The sequence below is a fragment of the Gouania willdenowi genome, chromosome 11, assembly GCF_900634775.1.
Source record: "Gouania willdenowi chromosome 11, fGouWil2.1, whole genome shotgun sequence".
Taxonomy (NCBI): domain Eukaryota; kingdom Metazoa; phylum Chordata; class Actinopteri; order Blenniiformes; family Gobiesocidae; genus Gouania; species Gouania willdenowi.
The window spans coordinates 425,440-444,506 of record NC_041054.1 but is presented as its reverse complement, the minus strand read 5'-3'; the positions used below and the strand labels follow the sequence as shown (position 1 = coordinate 444,506).

Sequence of the window (19,067 nt, the reverse complement as noted above, 5' to 3'; positions counted from 1 at the left end):
TAAAGGATGTTTTTTTCTGCATATGATTGAGAGGTAGATTTTTAATCATGTTATTGTTGATTTTAAATGTTTTTACAGCTGATTTTAAATTGTTTTAATGTTTTTTATTGCTGATTTTAAATGTTTTTAAAGATGATTTTAAATGTTTTTAAAGATGATTGAAAATGTTTTTTTTATTGATAATTTTTTATGTTTTTATTGCTGATTTTAAATGTTTTTACAGATGATTTTAAATGCTTTTATTGATTTTTAAGCTGTTGAATGTTTTCCGTTGTTTTTTTGATCATATAAAGCACATTGAATTGCCTTGTGTATGAATTGTGCTATACAAATACATTTGCTTTGCCAAAAAAAATATTGTAACTGGGAAAAAAACGCTGTTCATTGTAATCATAATTGAATTGTAATTGAACATGGGTAATTGAAAACTGTAATTGACCCCAAACCTGTTAAATCAACCATCATAACATAGTGGTATCCTATTGGATTAAAGCAGGTGTACGGCTTCTGTTGCAGATCGATTACTCAAAGGTTGTGGGTGTGAATCCCATGGTTTCCTCTACTGAGACCACTAAGGGTGGACTGCTGAGACCACGACTTTCTGGAGATTTCTTCCGTACGCCAGAACCTAAACCTCAGGTAAGAGCAGTGATTGAAAGAGCTTCTCAAGCTGAGGTTCAGGGTTTCAGCCTGTGGACGTTAGCGGTCACCACCGCTAACATCACTTTGTGTGTGTGTGTGTGTGTGTGTGTGTGTGTGTGTGTGTGTGTGTGTGTGTGTGTGTGTGTGTGTGTGTGTGTGTGTGTGTGTGTGTGTGTGTGTGTGTGTGTGTGTGTGTGTGTGTGTGTGTGTGTGTGTGTGTGTGTGTGTTCTAGTGCCTGCAGACAGGATTTACTTTAGTTTCTCTGTCACTGAATATTTCCTTTGTGTCTCAGTCGTTGCTCTGTCACATGTTTTTGTTCTAAAACTTTGTCCAGAACTAACCGTGTGTTTGTGGTGACTTCAGGTGGAGGTTTTCATCAACGGGATTCCCTCCAGCTGCTCTGGTAGTTGTTCCTTTGAATGGTCGGAGGATAAAACCCCCGTAGTGACTGGAGTCAGCCCGTCTGAAGGTGGGCCATCATAACAAAAACAAAAAACTACACAAATAAATGCTCTTAATATTTTATACCAATAGTTCTCAGAGTATTTTGGCTCTAGTACCTTTTTCCTATTTTGATATCTAAGTCCCCACTTTGTCCCACTACAACATTTTTCTTATAAAACAATTTAAAAACAACTGTAGATCATAATGACGTAATGAATCAGTGATAACACATTTTAAAGAATCTCTTTTTTTTAAATAAATGGAAAGAAACAGTATTTAGTGACTGTGGTTCTCATCCTTTTTTAGACCTTGACTCCATTTTGATTTCAAGAATTTCTGGCAACCGTTTATTTTTTCAGTAATTAGTTTTTGATTATGTTTGAGCTCAGATGGGTTTTTTTTTTTTTAGTTGACCTACATTTATATTTCACAAAGTGAAAGTTTAGAAACACAGTTGTTTAAGACAGAAATGTCAGGTGACCCAAGACCCCACGGTTGAAAAACACTGATTTAGTGGATCCTGAATAGATTTATTTCTATAGTTTGTATCATTTCTGGTCATATCAAGCCTTTTAAGAATTTGAGAAACACTGACTTATACTATCAGGTTTAGTCAAATTAACAGCTAATACTGAGTTACGTGCAGAGGTGTAAAGAGGACTGATATATGAAGGAGAAGTACTGGTACTTGATTTAAATTGTACTGAAGTTAAATTAAATAGAATTAAAAAGATAAATGATTGAAGATTTTTTATTTATCATTATATGCATAAACATGTACATAACGAAATAGTGTTTCCAAGTTCCTCGTTAAGCTCTTATAGAATAAATACAGTCAGAGGAATATCATAAAATAATAAAAATACAAAAATAAAAATAAAAAACACCACTAATATAAATAAAATATAATATATACACAAACAATACAAATATATAATAATACACACACAATAGAACGTCAACACAGTAAATAAAGCCTAAAAACTCTATTATTCCCGTGTCCTATTTTCTTGTTCTATGTTGATGTTAATGTGTGCAGAGCTTTAACTGGGATTGTGTTTCCTACCTTAGGTTCTGATGGTCTTGGAACTCTCCTGACCATCACTGGGACTGGGTTTAACTGGGAGAACGCTTCCATAATGGTGGGAACTTCCAGATGTCACATTGAATCAATCACAAGTACGTGTTTTTTTTTCTTTAACACGTTAATGTGGTTCAGTGATCAAATCTCAGCTGTGACGGTTTCTTCTATAAACTGTGTATTTCAGACGTTACTCTGGTGTGTAGAGTGAGCAGCGCTGGTGCTGGAACGTACCCAGTATGGGTCACTTTTCCTTCTTTAGGCAACGCTCGCTATCCAGACGATGACGTATTCCACTTCACGTACCAGCTCATCATCTCCTCCTTCTCCCCACTTTCAGGAAGCCTCACTGGTAAATATTGACTTTAAATGTTAAATTAATATGTTAAAGTATGAAAACTGGAATTAACAAAATAAAACTCATATATACTCAACAATGCTGCACCCTCCAAAATAAACAACAATGTAACAATTGACATTTAAGTCTCCAACATATTAAAAAAACCATCTTAAAGAATCCATTTTAAAAATCTCATTAAATTATTTTTGTATCATTCTATTTTTTGTCATTGTTGTTTTGACATTTTTAACCTTCCTATTATCTCATAGAGATATTTATTGACTTATTTTTATGTAACATATTTGGGGTGATTTACTATAAAGTCCTCTGACTCAGACACATTCTCCTCTACATCACTTTCACTGTGAAAGAGCTGTTCTAAAATGTTGTATATTAACTCAAAAGTATCAACTCTGCACCTGCAGGTGTGGGGATGTGAGGTCACACACAGACAGGTTTTACACAGCTAAAGCAGCTGGTGTCAAATTGACCCCAGGGGAACACCAATACGTGCAATATGTGTTCAGTACATTGACAAAATATCATTAAGATGATTTTATGCTTAATCAATTGTATCCATCAAATTAGGAAGAGTAACAAAAAAAAAGTCAATTATTACAACCATTATTTTTTGAATGATGAACATGGAATGGGGTTAAATTGACCCCAAGGATAATAGGAGGGTTCATTTGTTTAAATCCCTGTTTATTCTGTTTTTATCCCTTTGTTGTTAACAGCTGCATGTATTAAACGCTGATTAAAAGTGATTAGAAAGTTCTAATTATATTGTTATTTTATTTGTCAGGAGGAACCGTACTGACCCTGAAAGGCTTTGGTTTCACCCACAACTCCACAGTAACTGTAGGTGATCAGGAATGTGTCGTTGTTCAGGCGTCAAACACTGAGCTCATGTGTCAGACTCCTGCGGTGAGTGAACAATACTGGTTTATCTGTATTTACCACGCCTACTTATGATTTATTTTTTAATAAAAATCCATGAATAAAGAGCACTTTTCTCCCTACCTGCTCCTAATGACTGCATGTCTAAGAGATTCATAGCGACTGTTGTCAGTGGTTGTGTTGATGGAGGACCTGGATGCAAAGGGAGATGATTTAAAAGGACAGACAGGAATAAAAAATAAAGTCTATTTAGGTGAAAACCTAAGACCTCAAAGTACAAAACAGCTGTGAAAACATCCCAATGACAACGCACCAGCACTCACTCTGTGTTCAGACACTCCTTACATAGTGGAGGGAGGTAATCAAGGAGATGAGGCACACCTGAGTGGAAACACACACCGACACACTGTTAAAACTGAGTGTACGCCAGGGGGCGATTCTATGTTTCTCAAACATGTGGGTCTTTGCACAAAGGAAAATGGCGAAATGTGCGCAACCAATTTTTTTGTTGCGCTTTATTGCGCATGTAAAATGTAGTTTTATTATACTGTAGCTTTAAATACTATCTGACTGCTTTACTGCTTATCCTCAGACATCTAAAGTTCCATTCAACTCCATTCAGAGTAAAGTGAGACATTCATTTATCTTGTAATGTTATTAGGGTGAATTTTAAAAAAGAGGACACTTGGGCTGACTTTGGTTTGTTCTCAAAAAGTACTCAACGTTTTCTTGAATCTACCTTGTAACAGCAAAATACAAGATACAGTAGATAAATAAGTTGTACAGGTTGTAAAGAGCAACTCCCTAACTTTCAGAAACTGGTAAAATTTCTCAGATAAAGCAAATATTAATGTATTTACAGTGTTTTAAACTAACGTGTTCACAGAGATGTGTTCAGGGTCCCTGGGAAACCCAGACAAATTAATTAATTTATAAAATATCCCGAGTAAATCCGGACATATGGTCACCCTAATGTTATTGGCGTCACAGATGGTGGAGAATATGGAGATGTTGTTGCTCTGTTGTCGTGCGGTAAACAAAGGTGGGATTCAAGGACCGTCGGAAAGTAGATTTTTATTTTGTTCGTTTTTTTAATTAGATTCTGGGCTAATTAATTGATATCCAGGGCTTTAGCCTCGTATAAAACAGCCTAGTGACGCCTGGAGTGAGCACCGATAACACAGAAGTAGATTTAGCCTCAACCAATGAACAGATAGATAGATAGATAGATACTTTATTCATCTCCAAGAGAAATTCACAGTTCCAGCAGCTTACAGGTATGGGAACACAGGGGCATGCAGGGAAAGTACAATGTAAAAATTTAAAAATTTAAAACAGTGCAAAAAAAGTACTAAGGTAAAATATAATGGTATAAAAACGAAATACAGTATAGTGTCTGCCAGTCCAGTTCAAGTGCAGTTGTGCAGATGACAGTGTGCAAGATACAGTTGCGTAATGGTCAGTTTGTACATACTTAGAGTCCAACTTGTAGATGTGTGTGTGTGTGTGATAAAGTGCGTGTGTGACAGAGGGTGCATGGTGTGATTAGCATTAAGTCCAGTGTTCTATGGTTGATTTTATCGCCCTCCCCCCCCTAGAGAACAACTCAATAGATTGTTTTTCTAAAGATTCATAACAGCTGTATCTGCATCAATATGTACTTAATATCAGTGAGTACACAGTACTGGTTTTAGGCTCCAGTTTGGTTCTTTTAGTTTTGGGGGATTTTTGGTGATTGTGCAGTTGTTTACATCAGTTTCAGAGACTGGTGGGAATGTACCAGCTGACCTTTGAGCCGTTACTGGTAGAAGGAAATGTAGAGGTGGAACAATAACAGATCTGAAAGCTCTGCACTGATGATTAAAAGGTATTTATTATATTTAGTCAGAACCAAACCTGCATTTCAGGGTCTGACTGGTGTATTATTTTAGTCTCATTAAAGCCGGTTCACCATTTTGGCTTGGGTGCCAAGACTAGCATGACACCGCCTTGAAATAACTCACCTTTAAAAATACAAACTGTGTTTTTCTTTTTGAACAGTTGAATATGTGAAAAGTGTTGAGGTGAAGATAAAAGGTGAAAAAAGACATATTTGAGTTTTATCAGAAGAACCTCTGCTGTGTTTAATCATGGTGAGGTCGTTATAATTTGATACCCCCACATTAAAAACACTGATCCCGCCCCCAAATAATCGACCTTTCTCACACTTTATTCAGTCAGTTACACAGACCTTTACCTGTGCATGCAGAGCTCCTCCTCCACCTTCAGGAAGGAGTTTTAAATAATTGTGAAACACGTGAAATCAAACCCCATTGGCTTTGTTTCCAACGTCTTCAGTTGATTGTGTCGAAGGCACTTGAGATTTTAATGGAAGTGCTTCAGGTGAGATTTAAACTCACAACCTAGACAACGCTCTGCAGAGTAATGTTACAGAAACACCAAGAGCCAGTGGTTCAAAATGTAATCTGATCAGATTTTGGATAAAGGATTGGATGAAATATTGAAAATGAGTTAAAAACTAAAATCAGATTAGATCTTGGTTTTAATTTTCAGTTTGTGTTCATAACTTTTTAGTAGTATTTGGATAACTCTGATCCATTCAAATCTGGATTATTTTTATTCCAGCAGTGTTGGATTCAGGCTGGATTTCAGGAACAAAATGTAATATAAATTAAATTCTAACTGGTCAAATTAAATACATTTATGATGCAGTAAATATAAAGTTATTAAGTGATATTTTTCCAACTGATTTTCAAAGCTAACAGTTGGATTTATAATCTAGTTCACACTACGGACCAATAAAGTAGAATTAAAATAATCCATAGAGAATCCATAAAAATCCATAAATAATTGTTCATAAATAGTTTACAATAACTTCCCTAACTGCTATTAAATATCTCTGAGAGAAAGTCAGAGGTTTTTCTTCATTTTCAGCTGCTCAGGGTCATCATTAACCTCCTCACAGAGACGGACGTTCTGCTTTGTAGCAAAATACCACAGTAGAAGAAAAATGTAGTTTTTTTAAAAAAGTATTTAAGGTTGAAATTTGAATTTAGAATTTGAAGCATTTTCCCCTTCTTTTTATGGGGCACATATGGTCTAGCTGGTCCAAAAACATTATATTATTATTAAAGGTAATTCTATTTTATTTTATTTTTGTTTCTTCAAATAATTACACATTGAGTGACATCATGCTGGTTATTTTAACACATACTATTTTAACACACACCTAATAGAATTAATTCTCTCATTTAGAACACTTATTATCCAGATGTAGCTTTGAACAACTGGAATAAAATTAAGATGGATTACTATTATTATTTAGGTTTTTTTATGTTTTTGGATCTAAAGGTTTTTATTTGTTGTTCCAGGGAGTCGCTGGATCCCAGTCGGTCACTGTATGGAGCGGAAACATGAGTCAGACTGCCAGCGACTCTTTCACTTACGATGCTGCTCTCACTGCAGAAATCACCAGTTTAAATCCTCAGACCACCACCGTCTTTGGTAAGAATTATTTATTTATTTATTATTTTATTTTATATTATAGTATTTATTTTTGCTCTATATCATATTATTCTCCTGTTCACCAAGGAGATGATATTTTTTATCTGCATTTATTTGTTTTAGTTTTTTTGTCTTTTAGCAGAATTACGTTAAAAATAATTAACGGATTTTGACAAATTTCTAACCAAAGACAGACCTTTGACCATTCCTGTGTCATTATTATGTTATTTTATATCATTGTATTAATAATATTTATTTATATTTGTATTATTTTCATATTTTTCTGTCATTTATTCATTCATTTTAATGTTTATGTAATAATGTATTATAAGAAATGTGATGTTTATTACAAAACTTCAAGTAATATGTGACCAATATGTTTCATATCATGTTTTCCCACTACCTGTCAGTGAATTTTACACCCGTACAGGTTAGAATATAACATATATTTTTTAATAAGGGTGATACAAAGAGTAACAATACTGTGAATGTAACTGATGTTTTCTACAAAGATTTTATAGTTTTTGCTAAAATCTAACTCTTTTCCGTAGTTAAACTAACACGTAAACGTAAAGATGCTAAAACGACATTTTACGCACATATAAAAGCACATACAATCATCACAACACAATGGGCTCTATTCTCTCGTCTGGACTTAAGCACTTTTTTGCACGCCTGTAGTTACGCACTTCTCTCCTATTTGTTCTATTATTCTATGGTCCGGGCTGCTGACACGCCCACCGCGCGTAAGGAACCAAAAAGCACGAATGTGTGAATGAAGGCGGGCTGAAGGAAAGGAGGCGGTGATGTCATTTTTTTGGGCTGTCTAGAAATCATGGAAAATGGAGTTTTCCCAACGCATGTAAATGTCATTGAAATCCGTGAAAATGTTAAAGTTCACTGGATAAAACTGTGACTTTACGTTGGACATAGTATGAAAATAGTTGAAGCACTGTGACCAACGTGGACAGAAGTCTGCATCTGTCAGAGTTTTAATTCATCACACAGCAGCAGCTGAGTGATCACAGCTGCTGCTGCATGACGCACGAGTCTGTGTGGCTTCAAATGTAACTAAGTCAATATTTCTAGTGCAATCTAATGTTTCACCTTATGGGAGCGCTGCACTTATTCCAGGGTTAGAAGTATGTCAGAAGAAAAGGACTTACGCACACCGCAGAATGTGCGTAAAGCCAGATTTGAATGGGAACCCCCACTTTTCAGGGCTGCTCCACCCACAGTGCGTAACTGGAATGAAGGCGTGCAGCGGCTGACTTAAAGGTACAGGGGTAGAATAGCACACAGCCAGAAATAGCACTGCTGCGTGGCTTTTTGGACTTACGCGCATGGGAGAATAGAGCCCTAAATGAATAAGATAGACTAAAATTCTAAATGAACTTTAGTAATTGAGAATGTAATTTTATTTGACTTTCAGGGGAAAAGTAATAATTGCAGTTTATTTATTAATTGTAAAATCCTTTATGATGCATGTTGAACCCACACAGCAGTGTGTACGCAGCGTGACTTCATACACGCCTCCACATAACGGAGGCGTGTTGCTCTTATTGTTTTCATCTCTTCTTTTGTTCAGGACGTAGAGTTCTCTCCATTCAGGGTTCAAACCTGGGGGGGCCGAACAATGACAGCGTCGTGTTTGTTGGTGGAGAGGAGTGTGTCGCCATGGATTGGACCACGACAAACATCACCTGCCTCCTCCCTGAGCTGCAGCCTGGTCTGCACCAGGTGCACGTGCAGGTCGCCAACAGCGGTTTCCCTCAGACCAGGTACACCATTTATACAGTGATATACACATATTATCATATTAGAAATAATAAACTGATCCGTTTCAGCTCAAATGTCCTCATAGCAAATCAAATTATGAGATTAATAAGTCATGGTTATGAGGTGCAAAAGTAATTCATATGAATACAAAAGTCATATTTATAAGGTACAGAGTCATAATAATGAGGTACAAAAAGTTACAATTACAGTATAAGATTAAAAAAGTCATGATTATTAGATTACATAGTTGATGATTATGAGATGAAAAAAAAAATCATGATTATGAGGTGCAAAAGTAAATAATATGAATACGAATGCCATTCTTTTGAGATACAAAAGTCATAAATATGAGGTACAAAATGTATAATAGATTAAAAAGTCATGATTATGAGTAAAAAAAAAGTCATTTGTGAGTTACAAAGAGTCTAAATAATGAGGTACAAAAGGTTCAAATGAGGTACAAATGTTGGTCATAATTAACTTCCACCATTCTCAAAACTACCAGAACCTACCAGAAACACCAGTTTAATCTCCTGATGCAAAAATCCAAAACAAAATCACTCTTAATAAAAGTTTTTATGTCATTTCCTTGTCATTGGATCCTGTTGATTTAAACATTGACACTATTTTTCCTGCAGTGGTGTGAACACAACCATTGAATACATCCTGGAGGTACACAGCGTCTCCCCTCTCATTGGCTCTTTACTGGGAGGAACCCAGCTCACCATCACTGGTGCTGGTTTCAGCAGCAACACGTCAGACGTCACAGTGTTCATCGGTAGGCAACACGTGGTTTAGCAATAAGAGATTACCTTATTTTATGTCTGTCTCTACAACCTCACCGGACCCACCCACGGGGGCTGCTCCTGCCTCTGTGACCCTCACAGGTCTAAATGTTGTAAAGAATGAATGAAATAACACATTACTTGTGTATCTATGGCCTATTGTTTATTATTATCACCAAACTTGCTGCCGATGATGTCCATACATTAGTTCAATAATTCCTGCCTTTATAGCCTTCCCTATTGAGAATTGGCTTTGTATTTTATGTGAATTGCTGAGTTTCTTTTAGACACACTACAGATTTCTGTATTTAAAACATAATTTATTGTCACTCAGTATCATATATTTCAAAAATGCCACATAATCTGTAACAACAAAGGTTTCTACTTCAATCTGATAGAAAACTAGCCACGTAGGTCTTGTAGAAGCTTTGAAAAACGTTATGTGCTTTTCAGAGGAAAGAGTTTTTGAACTATTTCCATTTTCTAAACTAATAAAGTCCTAGATATAGCAACAGTGCATGGTGCTACAGAGTAACTGATGTCACTCATGGTTTGACAGGAGGCACCATGTGTGAAGTGACTACTGCCTCAAAGGACCAACTACAATGTGTCATAGAGTCAATGAAGAAGACCCACAAGGTCACCATCGAGGAGCTCGACGTCTGTAGGTTTTTCCTTCCTTTGTGAGAGTAATGAAGTAAAGTAAAGTAAGTCCTCTATCTAAACATAAATATAAAAATCACTTCATTGTATTTCAGCTGATGAAGGAGGATATGGATGGAGCCCCGCCTCCCTCACAGTGTTTGTGGGAGACTCGGTGATGTGGTATTGGGAATCACCCCAGTCCTTAAAAATCTACTTCAGCGTCTTCAGTGTTTCCAGCCCCAGTTCCATCCAGTATAACGGAGGACCGCTCTACAGTGGAGACAAAGTATCCAGAGGTAACACACACTGAATCTTTCATTCCCCTCATGATTGATGTCATGATTTAGAGATTTAGGGATTTAGGAACAATAATGATTATTGACAATTTATTGCCGTTGAGTTCAAGGAAGTTAATGGTTATCCATATTCCAGAGAGGAAGTTTGTTAGGGTGGAGGCAGGGGTGATTGTTTTTGTAGAAAGGTAGAGTTGAGTGTCGTCGGCATAACGATGAATTTTGAGTTCATGGATACGAATGATGACTCCAAGGAGTAGGATATAAAGAATAAAGAGGAGGTGACCAAGCATCGAGTCTTGAGGGACTTTGTGAGTTACAATTGATTAATTACAATTACAGCATAATTATTATTGTAAAAATATATTGTTGTGATTGTATTTGAATTGTAATTAAGTATAGATAACTGACATTGTAATTGGCAAAAATGTCAATCACAATTTAATTAACACGAAACTTGGGAACCATGTTACAGTTATACTATGGCTTACATATACTTAGTTAATAATTATTAAAATACGTTTCAGATTAAGTTTTCCCTCAACTTGTCAGTTCTCTTGATGATCATTTTACCATTGAAATGTAATTCTTAAATCTACACCACAAATATAATCTATGACACTGTTTAAGAGAGACTAAAAGTCCCTTAGGAGAGCTCTTCTTCTCTGCTTCATTGTCTTCTACTAAATCGCAGAGTTGGAACTGTCACCCCCTGCAGTCATAGATTATTTTCGGGTGACAACTGTTTTCATCCTCTTTATGTAAACAAAATAGGTTTACATTGGCATCTTTAACTTTTCCTGATAATTTAGAACAACCAAAAGCAGCACAATTTGGCAGTTTGACCGAAAGAGCTGCAAAATGATCTAAAAATTAGGCTGAATGTTTCACTCTAATAGAAAACAATGGGATGTTTACAGGCAGTGGGGCCATGTGACATCATCAATCACGTGATTTCAAGATGGAGGAACACAGGCTCTAAAACTGTAGTCTTATTTTTAAAAGTTGATAAAACGAATGTGGTGCATAATAATATGTTTTGTTAGGAATAGATGTACTAATAAGGACATTTTAAAGGTCTTAGGCCACATTTGTAAAAACAGCAGAGAATCCCTTTAAGTTCCCATGCTTCACGTTGGACAAAAGATATAATTCTTCATTAACTCCAGTATCAATCCTTTATAAATCTATTTCACTTCTTTTCTCGTTCCCTCAGGGTATTACAGCTACCAGTTCACTGTGCCTGGTGTGTATTACTACTCCGGTGGTGAAATAAATAGCAATTACAAGGTTCAGGGAGTCGTGAAGGTCAAGAGTCGTGAGGAGGAGGACAGCGAGGTCTCTGTCAGCGTCAGCAGCTTCAAAGCCAAAATAAAGCCTGAAGGTAAATGATCTAAAGTTTTGTATTAGGATTTAAAAAACAACTAAAGAATGTGTTTTTTTCCTGATCTGCAGGATCACACCGTGTCTCCCGTTCAGCGTCTCAGTGTGTTGCTTCGTCGCTTTGTCAACCCACCAACCAAACCTCGAATGGGGTTTTTTTCAGGGCCGCAGCCTGTGCCACGCCCACAGTCCACCGTATCTCACCCAACCACAGCTCGTACCACCAGCTCATCCACCTCCAGGGCAGCGGCTTCAGCGACGTCCTCTGTGCCAATGAGGTGATGGTGGGCGACCAGCCGTGTCAGGTGACCAACAGCTCCCAGTCTGAGATCAGTTGCCAGCTCAGCCCGGACTCCCTCCTCCCAGTGGGCGTCGCCCTCCCCGTGTCCCTGAGGGTCAACAACGTGGGCGACGCCATCATGGCCGTGCAGGGGGAGCTACAACGACGTTTTGTGGTTCTGCCAGTGGTGGACTCTGTGTCTCCGTCCGTGGGTAGCCCCACAGGCCAGACGAGGCTCCTCATCCAAGGATCAGGATTCTCTGAAGGACAAGTGACCATCGGCAACACACTGTGCCACATGCTGTCTGTTAACTACACCTCCATTGTATGTGACACCGCCCCCTCGTATTCACAAACCGCCGAGGTGGTCTTCAGCCAAGGCTCGATCCGTAGCTCCTGCCACTCAGATTGTTCCTTCACCTTCTCTGACTCTGTCACTCCCACAGTGGACGGAGTCTCCCCCAACAGCATAAACTCTCCCACCTCTGTAACCATCTCCGGCTCTGGGTTTGGAAGTCACGTGGACGATGTTGCTGTGTTTGCAGGAAGCTTTGAGTTGGAGGTGACCGATGTGACCGATCAGAACATCACGGCTACGGCTAGCGCGCTGCCAGCTGGCCAGCACCTCATCAGCGTGATTGTGAGAAGTAAAGGTCTTGCCTCTGGTGGTGTGGTCTCCCTCCTCAGTGAAGCTCAGGCTGTACTCAGCCCCCATGTCGGCAGCATGGCAGGAGGAACGCCGCTCATCATCACAGGGAACGGTTTTTCTGCAGGGAACACCAGCATCACCCTTGGTGGGAAAGACTGTGAGATCCAGGAAGTGACGCCGGGCCTCGTGCACTGCCTCACGCCTCCTAACGAAGAGGGCCCGGTCTACGTTGAGATCAGAGTGTTCTCCATCATGTATCCTCTGCTCAGCTTAAACTACTCTGCAGATCACACACCTGTGGTCAGCACCATCAGCCCCGACACCGGTGAGTACACTTCCATACGGCCCCAACGCTGTGTTATGATCCACTACGCTGTGATTATGATACACTACGCTGTGATTATGATCCACTACGCTGTGATTATGATACACTACGCTGTGATTATGATCCACTACACTGTGATTATGATCCACTACGCTGTGATTATGATACACTATGCTGTGATTATGATCCACTACGCTGTGTTATGATCCACTACGCTGTGATTATGATCCACTACGCTGTGATTATGATCCACTACGCTGTGTTATGATCCACTACGCTGTGATTATGATCCACTACACTGTATTATGATCCACTACGCTGTGATTATGATCCACTACGCTGTATTATGATACACTACGCTGTGATTATGATCCACTACGCTGTGATTATGATACACTACGCTGTGATTATGATCCACTACGCTGTGATTATGATACACTATGCTGTGATTAAATCAATTAAAATTAAATTGGGCTTTAAGCCTTTATTGGTATATGTTGTTACACATATAAATTTGTCCTCTGCAATTTAACCCATCCCTGGGGGGCAGTCAGCAGCCATTTTGCGGCACCTGGGGCACAGTTATGATCCACTACTCTGTGATTTAAATTCACTACACTGTGATTATGATCCACTACACTGGTTGAAACACAGCGTAGGGGATTTTCTGTTGTTTTTTTTTTTTTTAAATTGGTACTGTCATAATAATATTTGTACACTTGGACACAAAAGGAACTTCTCGGTGTGCGTGTGTTGTCTAAACTCTCTTTTTAATCTGCATAACCCAGAAACACACATCATGTTTGGTATTGTCAGTTTCTTACATGGCTAGTATTTTCTGTTTATGCAAAAGTGCAAACAAGGGCAAATAATGTTTAAATTTCTCATTTTACCACAATAAATCTGTGGCCCACTGAGATCAAGCAGTTCAGTATTTGGCCCCTGAACTAAAATGAGTTTGGCGACCCTGATTTCCATCATCATTATAATGATTATCATTTTTAACTAGAAATAGACATTATAAAACCCCATATACTCATTAGCATTCTGACTTCCTGTGTGTGTTTCTCTGCAGGTCCGAGTGGATCCACAATCACTCTCACAGGCTCAGGGTTCGGTAACGACTCTCAGCTCATCTCAGTCACCGTGAACAACGTCCCCTGCAACGTGTCCACGGTCTCCGACTCCCAGCTCCAATGCACCGCTGGAAACAACCCGGGGGGAAGCTACCCAGTGGTGCTGCACCATCGGGTCAAAGGTCACGCCCAGTCTAGCGTCTCGTTCATGTACGAGCTGATGGTCAGCGGCGTTCAGCCACCGCAGGGTGAGCCGTCTTTATTCATGGTTCAATGCTGCACATTCTGCTGATTTGTTTAACTCTCCTATTATCCTCTAATATTACTAACACATTTTACCCTTTGGGTCAATCTGAGCCCAGGGATATTTGCCTCCATAAAATGATTTAAAAAATCATTGTTGACCAAGTTTTTGTTTCAGGCACTTTTGTTTATTTGTTTAACACATAAATAACCTCTTAATATTGAAACATTGACCTGTTCTATAGCGCCACCATCAGGCCAAACCTTTTACATTTAATTTATCTTGAATAATTTCTCTCCAAAGCTTCTCAAATTAACTGACGACATTAATGACCACTAGAGTATGAACCTTATTGGTTGTGGTGATGATGTGACCGTTACTGCAGCGCCACCATCAGGTCTCATAGGAAACTATATCATTTACAAATTTTTATTTCCTTTTTGTATATATATATATATATGGAGTTATTCACTATAAAGTTTCAGACACGTTCTCCTCTATGTCACTTTCACTGTGAAAGAGATGTTCTAAAACTTACAAAAACAGGTGCAGACCCTAGATGTGTTCAGCACATTGAAGAAAATATTATCATGATGATTTATGTTTAATCAATTGTAAATTAGGAATTTTGTGAAATATGAAGCAAGCAAAAAAAAACAAGCGTTAACTATTATTTTTTGAGTGATTAACATTGAATTGTGTCACATTGACACCAAGGATAATAGCAGGGTTAAATTTACTGCTGGTTCCAAAGCTGGATTTGTACATTCTGAGTTGATCGACATCATCAATGTTCTTTTTTTAATCATTAGGTAGTTTTGGAGGTGGAGCTCACCTGGCTGTGGGCGGCTCCGGGTTCGACCCGCTTCACTCCGTTGTTCAGATCTGTGGATACGACTGTGAAGTAGACCGAGACAGATCCACATCCAGCACGTTGTACTGTGAGTCTCCTCCTTACAACGGTGAGTCACAGCAGATCCTGATCCTAAAAACATGTTTAGTTTGACCTTTAACAGAAAGGACAAAAAAAGGAGCCGTTTTTTGCTTCATGCAGCTTGAGTGCTTACATAACAAAACTATTATTCTGATGTGTGGTTACAGTTTGCAGGATATTAGGAAAGATCATAGGATATTACAAACATACAAATAATACAAGATACAAGCAATGTTTATTAGAAGTGGTGGAAGAAAAATTTTATTCTGTGATTTATTGCAATATTTTACAGTGTGATTATTGTATAGATCCAAAAATGTCCAAATCAATTTTTTTAATTGTGTTTTTTTAACAAAAAAACATTTAATTGTGCTAACATTAGCATAGCATGTAAACGTCTGGTCACTAGGTGTCAGTGAACGCACCATCAAACCTTGTTTTTTTAAATTGATTTGGACATACTGTATATCACCAAATCAATTAATCAGTTAATAAACATTCCACTAAAGGTGAAATTTGTCAGTATTGATATCGCAATCTATATTGTATTGTTTAGTATCACGATATATCGTGTTGTCAGATTCATGGTAATGCACAGCCCTACGTATTAGGTTTCTATGCTATGAGCTGCTATGCTATGAATTGCTATGCTAGCTAACTGGTGATAAAATAGAGCTTTTAGCCAATCATCAATCATTGTCCCAGTTTTGATTATGTCGTTGTCTGGTGTGAACATTTAACTCTGAATAAAAAGAACACTCGTCACATGAAAGCTTTGTTTGAGACGATGGGAGTGAAACGTATCTGTTCATCATTTAGATGAAAAGTCTGACAGATGATCAGTCATTATCTGTGACATTTAAATGTCCTCCTGCTGGTTTGAGACATGTTCAGGCTTTAGTTCATATGAGCACAGAGTTTTCTGCTGAGACTGTATCATATTGGAATGTTGGCCCTGATGAAACATTTTGTTGAACAGGAATGTCTCACAAAGCCGTAGCTGTCATTTCTATTGTCATCACTTGTCATCACGTCTTAGCGTTTGTCTCTGCGCGTGTTTACGTCTCGTCTCGTCTCTCAGGCACACAGTCAGAGGTGGTGTGTAACGTCACGGTGGCCAACCCGCGGTTCCACACCTCTCTGTCGGACGCCTACACCTACAGGTCTGAGCTGACCCCGGTGATCACAGAGGTTCATCCACGACGAGGAGGCACCGCTGGAGGCACAAAGCTCATCATCAGCGGCTCCGGTTTCAGGTGCAGAAGAAGAAGAAGACGCTGCTCTGTCCTGATTGGACAAAGAGACACGTCCTGATCTATGAGCACAGATCTAGCAACGTGTCGCTTTACACTGAACTGTCACTTTGGGCCTCGAGCAGAAATAGAAACAAGTCTTTCCTTGTCTTGTCTCCTCTAGTCTTGCATCGCCTTGTTTCTCCTTGTCTTCTCTTGTCTTGTTTTGTCCTTTTTTGTCCTGTCTTATGATGTAATAACCCTGGATCATTCTTGATCTTATGATTTAATATAATCACAGTAGAATCATAACTTGATTCTCCATAAAAACCCATTTATTCCATTCTGCACATGTTTCATTGTGAACAATATTTACAGGTTCTCATGTAGACTTTCCTCACGTTTCAGCACCAGCGTGAATGAAACCAGCGTTACCATCGCAGGGTCTGTGTGCGACGTCCAGTCCACGAACCTCACACACATTGTGTGTGTGACCAACGCTCAGCGACACTCCCAGGAAACCACAGTCAGAGTCAGCATCGCAGATCAAGGCATCGCCGCCATGGTAACGGATGCAGCTTTGAATATTATTTCATTAATAAAGTTTCTACAGCTCAAAACAACAGTAGTGAGTGAGAAGTTAAATGTTTTTATTTGCACTTTTTGGTTTTTATTAATTATTATTATTTTTAAAAATAAAGTAATAATATATCAAATAAATTTCTAATGTTGTTCTACTGCAGGGGTGTCAAACTCATTTTAGTTCAGGGGCCAAATATGGAGCAGTTTGATCTTAATTGAGTCGTAGATTATAAGTGGGGGAAAAAGAACAGTTTTAACATCATTGTGCCCTAGTTTTTAAAATCAGTTCAATTCACTTAAAAATTACCGATTTTCTTACAAATGTTTGTATTATTTTGAGGAACTTTGTGGAATGTTTGTGAGAAATTGCAAGATTTCTTTTTCACAATTTGCCATTAAAAATGACTGCATTCATGTGATATGAACAAAGGAAAAATACAAGCCCCTAGAAATATTGTGGATTTGATGAATTTGAGATATCTGGACAACTGGATTATTTGGTAATTTACACAATAATTCATGTTTTCTGTCATTCTTACTTTCTCCTGCGGGCTGGATTTGGCCCCCGGGCCTTAAGTTTGACACACGTGTTCTACTACAATCTTTATGATGTCAAACTGAAGCTGCAACATCTTTTAAATGAATATAAATATGTGAGAATGTGAACATTTTAATGGATGTAGGAGGCCTTAGTGATGTTTGTCTCTTCCTTCCAGGATAACGCAGACTTCTTCTACATCGACGTGTGGTCGTCCAGGTACACGTGGGGAGGGCTCTCCCCCCCAGAGAAGGGCACGTTTGCTGTCATCACTGCAGGACAGACCATCCTGTTGGACACCAGCACTCCTGTGCTGAAAATGCTCCTCATTCAAGGTCCTTCAACACTTTGTGATCAGACGTGTTTCTGTTGAATATGGCTTATTTTACGTCATTTCACAAATGTCTAAAACATTCTGAATTTTTTACCAATTGTTTTGTGACTATTCAATAGTCGATTTTTGTACGTTGGAGCTGTATTACTTTACCAAATTTGGTGAAATTTTTGAGTTATTGGAAGCTGAAAATGGTAAAAAAATAAAAACGAGTGAAAAATCACTAAATTGGCCATTTCTCAAAAAGTATTCAACCAATTATACTAAAAATGTATAATGTGCCTATTGAATTATTAGGAACAATTGGTTAAACTTTTTAGACTGAAGTGCGTGGGAATGTCCTGAAAACGTGTTGAAATGACATAGAATGACCCATACGTGATCCCTTTCCTTCTCCTCAGGAGGAACGCTGGTGTTTGATGAGCAGGACATAGAGCTGCAGGCTGAGAACATCCTGATCACTGATGGCGGGCGGCTCCAGGTCGGCCAGGAAGGCGCTCCGTTCCAGCACAAAGCCATCATCACGCTGCACGGACACCTGCGTTCCCCTGAGCTCCCCGTGTACGGGACCAAGACGCTGGCTGTCAGAGAAGGCGTGCTGGACCTGCACGGTACCACCAAGCAACTCACTTTAACAACCTCACTTTAACAAACTCACTTTAACAAACTCACTTTAACAAACTCACTTTAACATCCTCACTTTAACAACCTCACTTTAACAAACTCACTTTAACAAACTCACTTTAACATCCTCACTTTAACAAACTCACTTTAACAAACTCACTTTAACAAACTCACTTTAACAAACTCACTTTAACATCCTCACTTTAACAACCTCACTTTAACAAACTCACTTTAACAAACTCACTTTAACAAACTCACTTTAACAAACTCACTTTAACAAACTCACTTTAACAAACTCACTTTAACAAACTCACTTTAACAAACTCACTTGGTACAAATGTTTTCCTGAAACTCAAGCTGGAAATTTCCCAGAGTCTGATTAAATTTCTCTCTGTTGGTTTAACGTTTAAGCCGAGGCAGTAATTTAGTCCTCAGGTTTCCTCAAGTCATTG

General features: G+C 38.4%; 1 protein-coding gene across 1 annotated transcript in view; it reads left to right on the top strand.

Moving 5' to 3' along the window:
* Positions 1 to 19,067, top strand: part of LOC114471773 (fibrocystin-L-like) — a 70,627-nt gene that overhangs the window by 22,564 nt on the left and 28,996 nt on the right. Inside the window, exons 27-44 of the mRNA XM_028460682.1 lie at positions 517 to 639; positions 1,007 to 1,112; positions 2,159 to 2,266; positions 2,356 to 2,520; positions 3,314 to 3,435; positions 6,780 to 6,912; positions 8,501 to 8,693; positions 9,330 to 9,469; positions 10,036 to 10,140; positions 10,235 to 10,417; positions 11,631 to 11,798; positions 11,870 to 13,051; positions 14,127 to 14,375; positions 15,184 to 15,333; positions 16,387 to 16,561; positions 16,946 to 17,102; positions 17,836 to 17,992; positions 18,393 to 18,602. Coding sequence (XP_028316483.1) covers positions 517 to 639; positions 1,007 to 1,112; positions 2,159 to 2,266; positions 2,356 to 2,520; positions 3,314 to 3,435; positions 6,780 to 6,912; positions 8,501 to 8,693; positions 9,330 to 9,469; positions 10,036 to 10,140; positions 10,235 to 10,417; positions 11,631 to 11,798; positions 11,870 to 13,051; positions 14,127 to 14,375; positions 15,184 to 15,333; positions 16,387 to 16,561; positions 16,946 to 17,102; positions 17,836 to 17,992; positions 18,393 to 18,602 — 3,826 coding nt within the window. The remainder of the gene's footprint in view (positions 1 to 516; positions 640 to 1,006; positions 1,113 to 2,158; positions 2,267 to 2,355; positions 2,521 to 3,313; positions 3,436 to 6,779; positions 6,913 to 8,500; positions 8,694 to 9,329; positions 9,470 to 10,035; positions 10,141 to 10,234; positions 10,418 to 11,630; positions 11,799 to 11,869; positions 13,052 to 14,126; positions 14,376 to 15,183; positions 15,334 to 16,386; positions 16,562 to 16,945; positions 17,103 to 17,835; positions 17,993 to 18,392; positions 18,603 to 19,067) is intronic.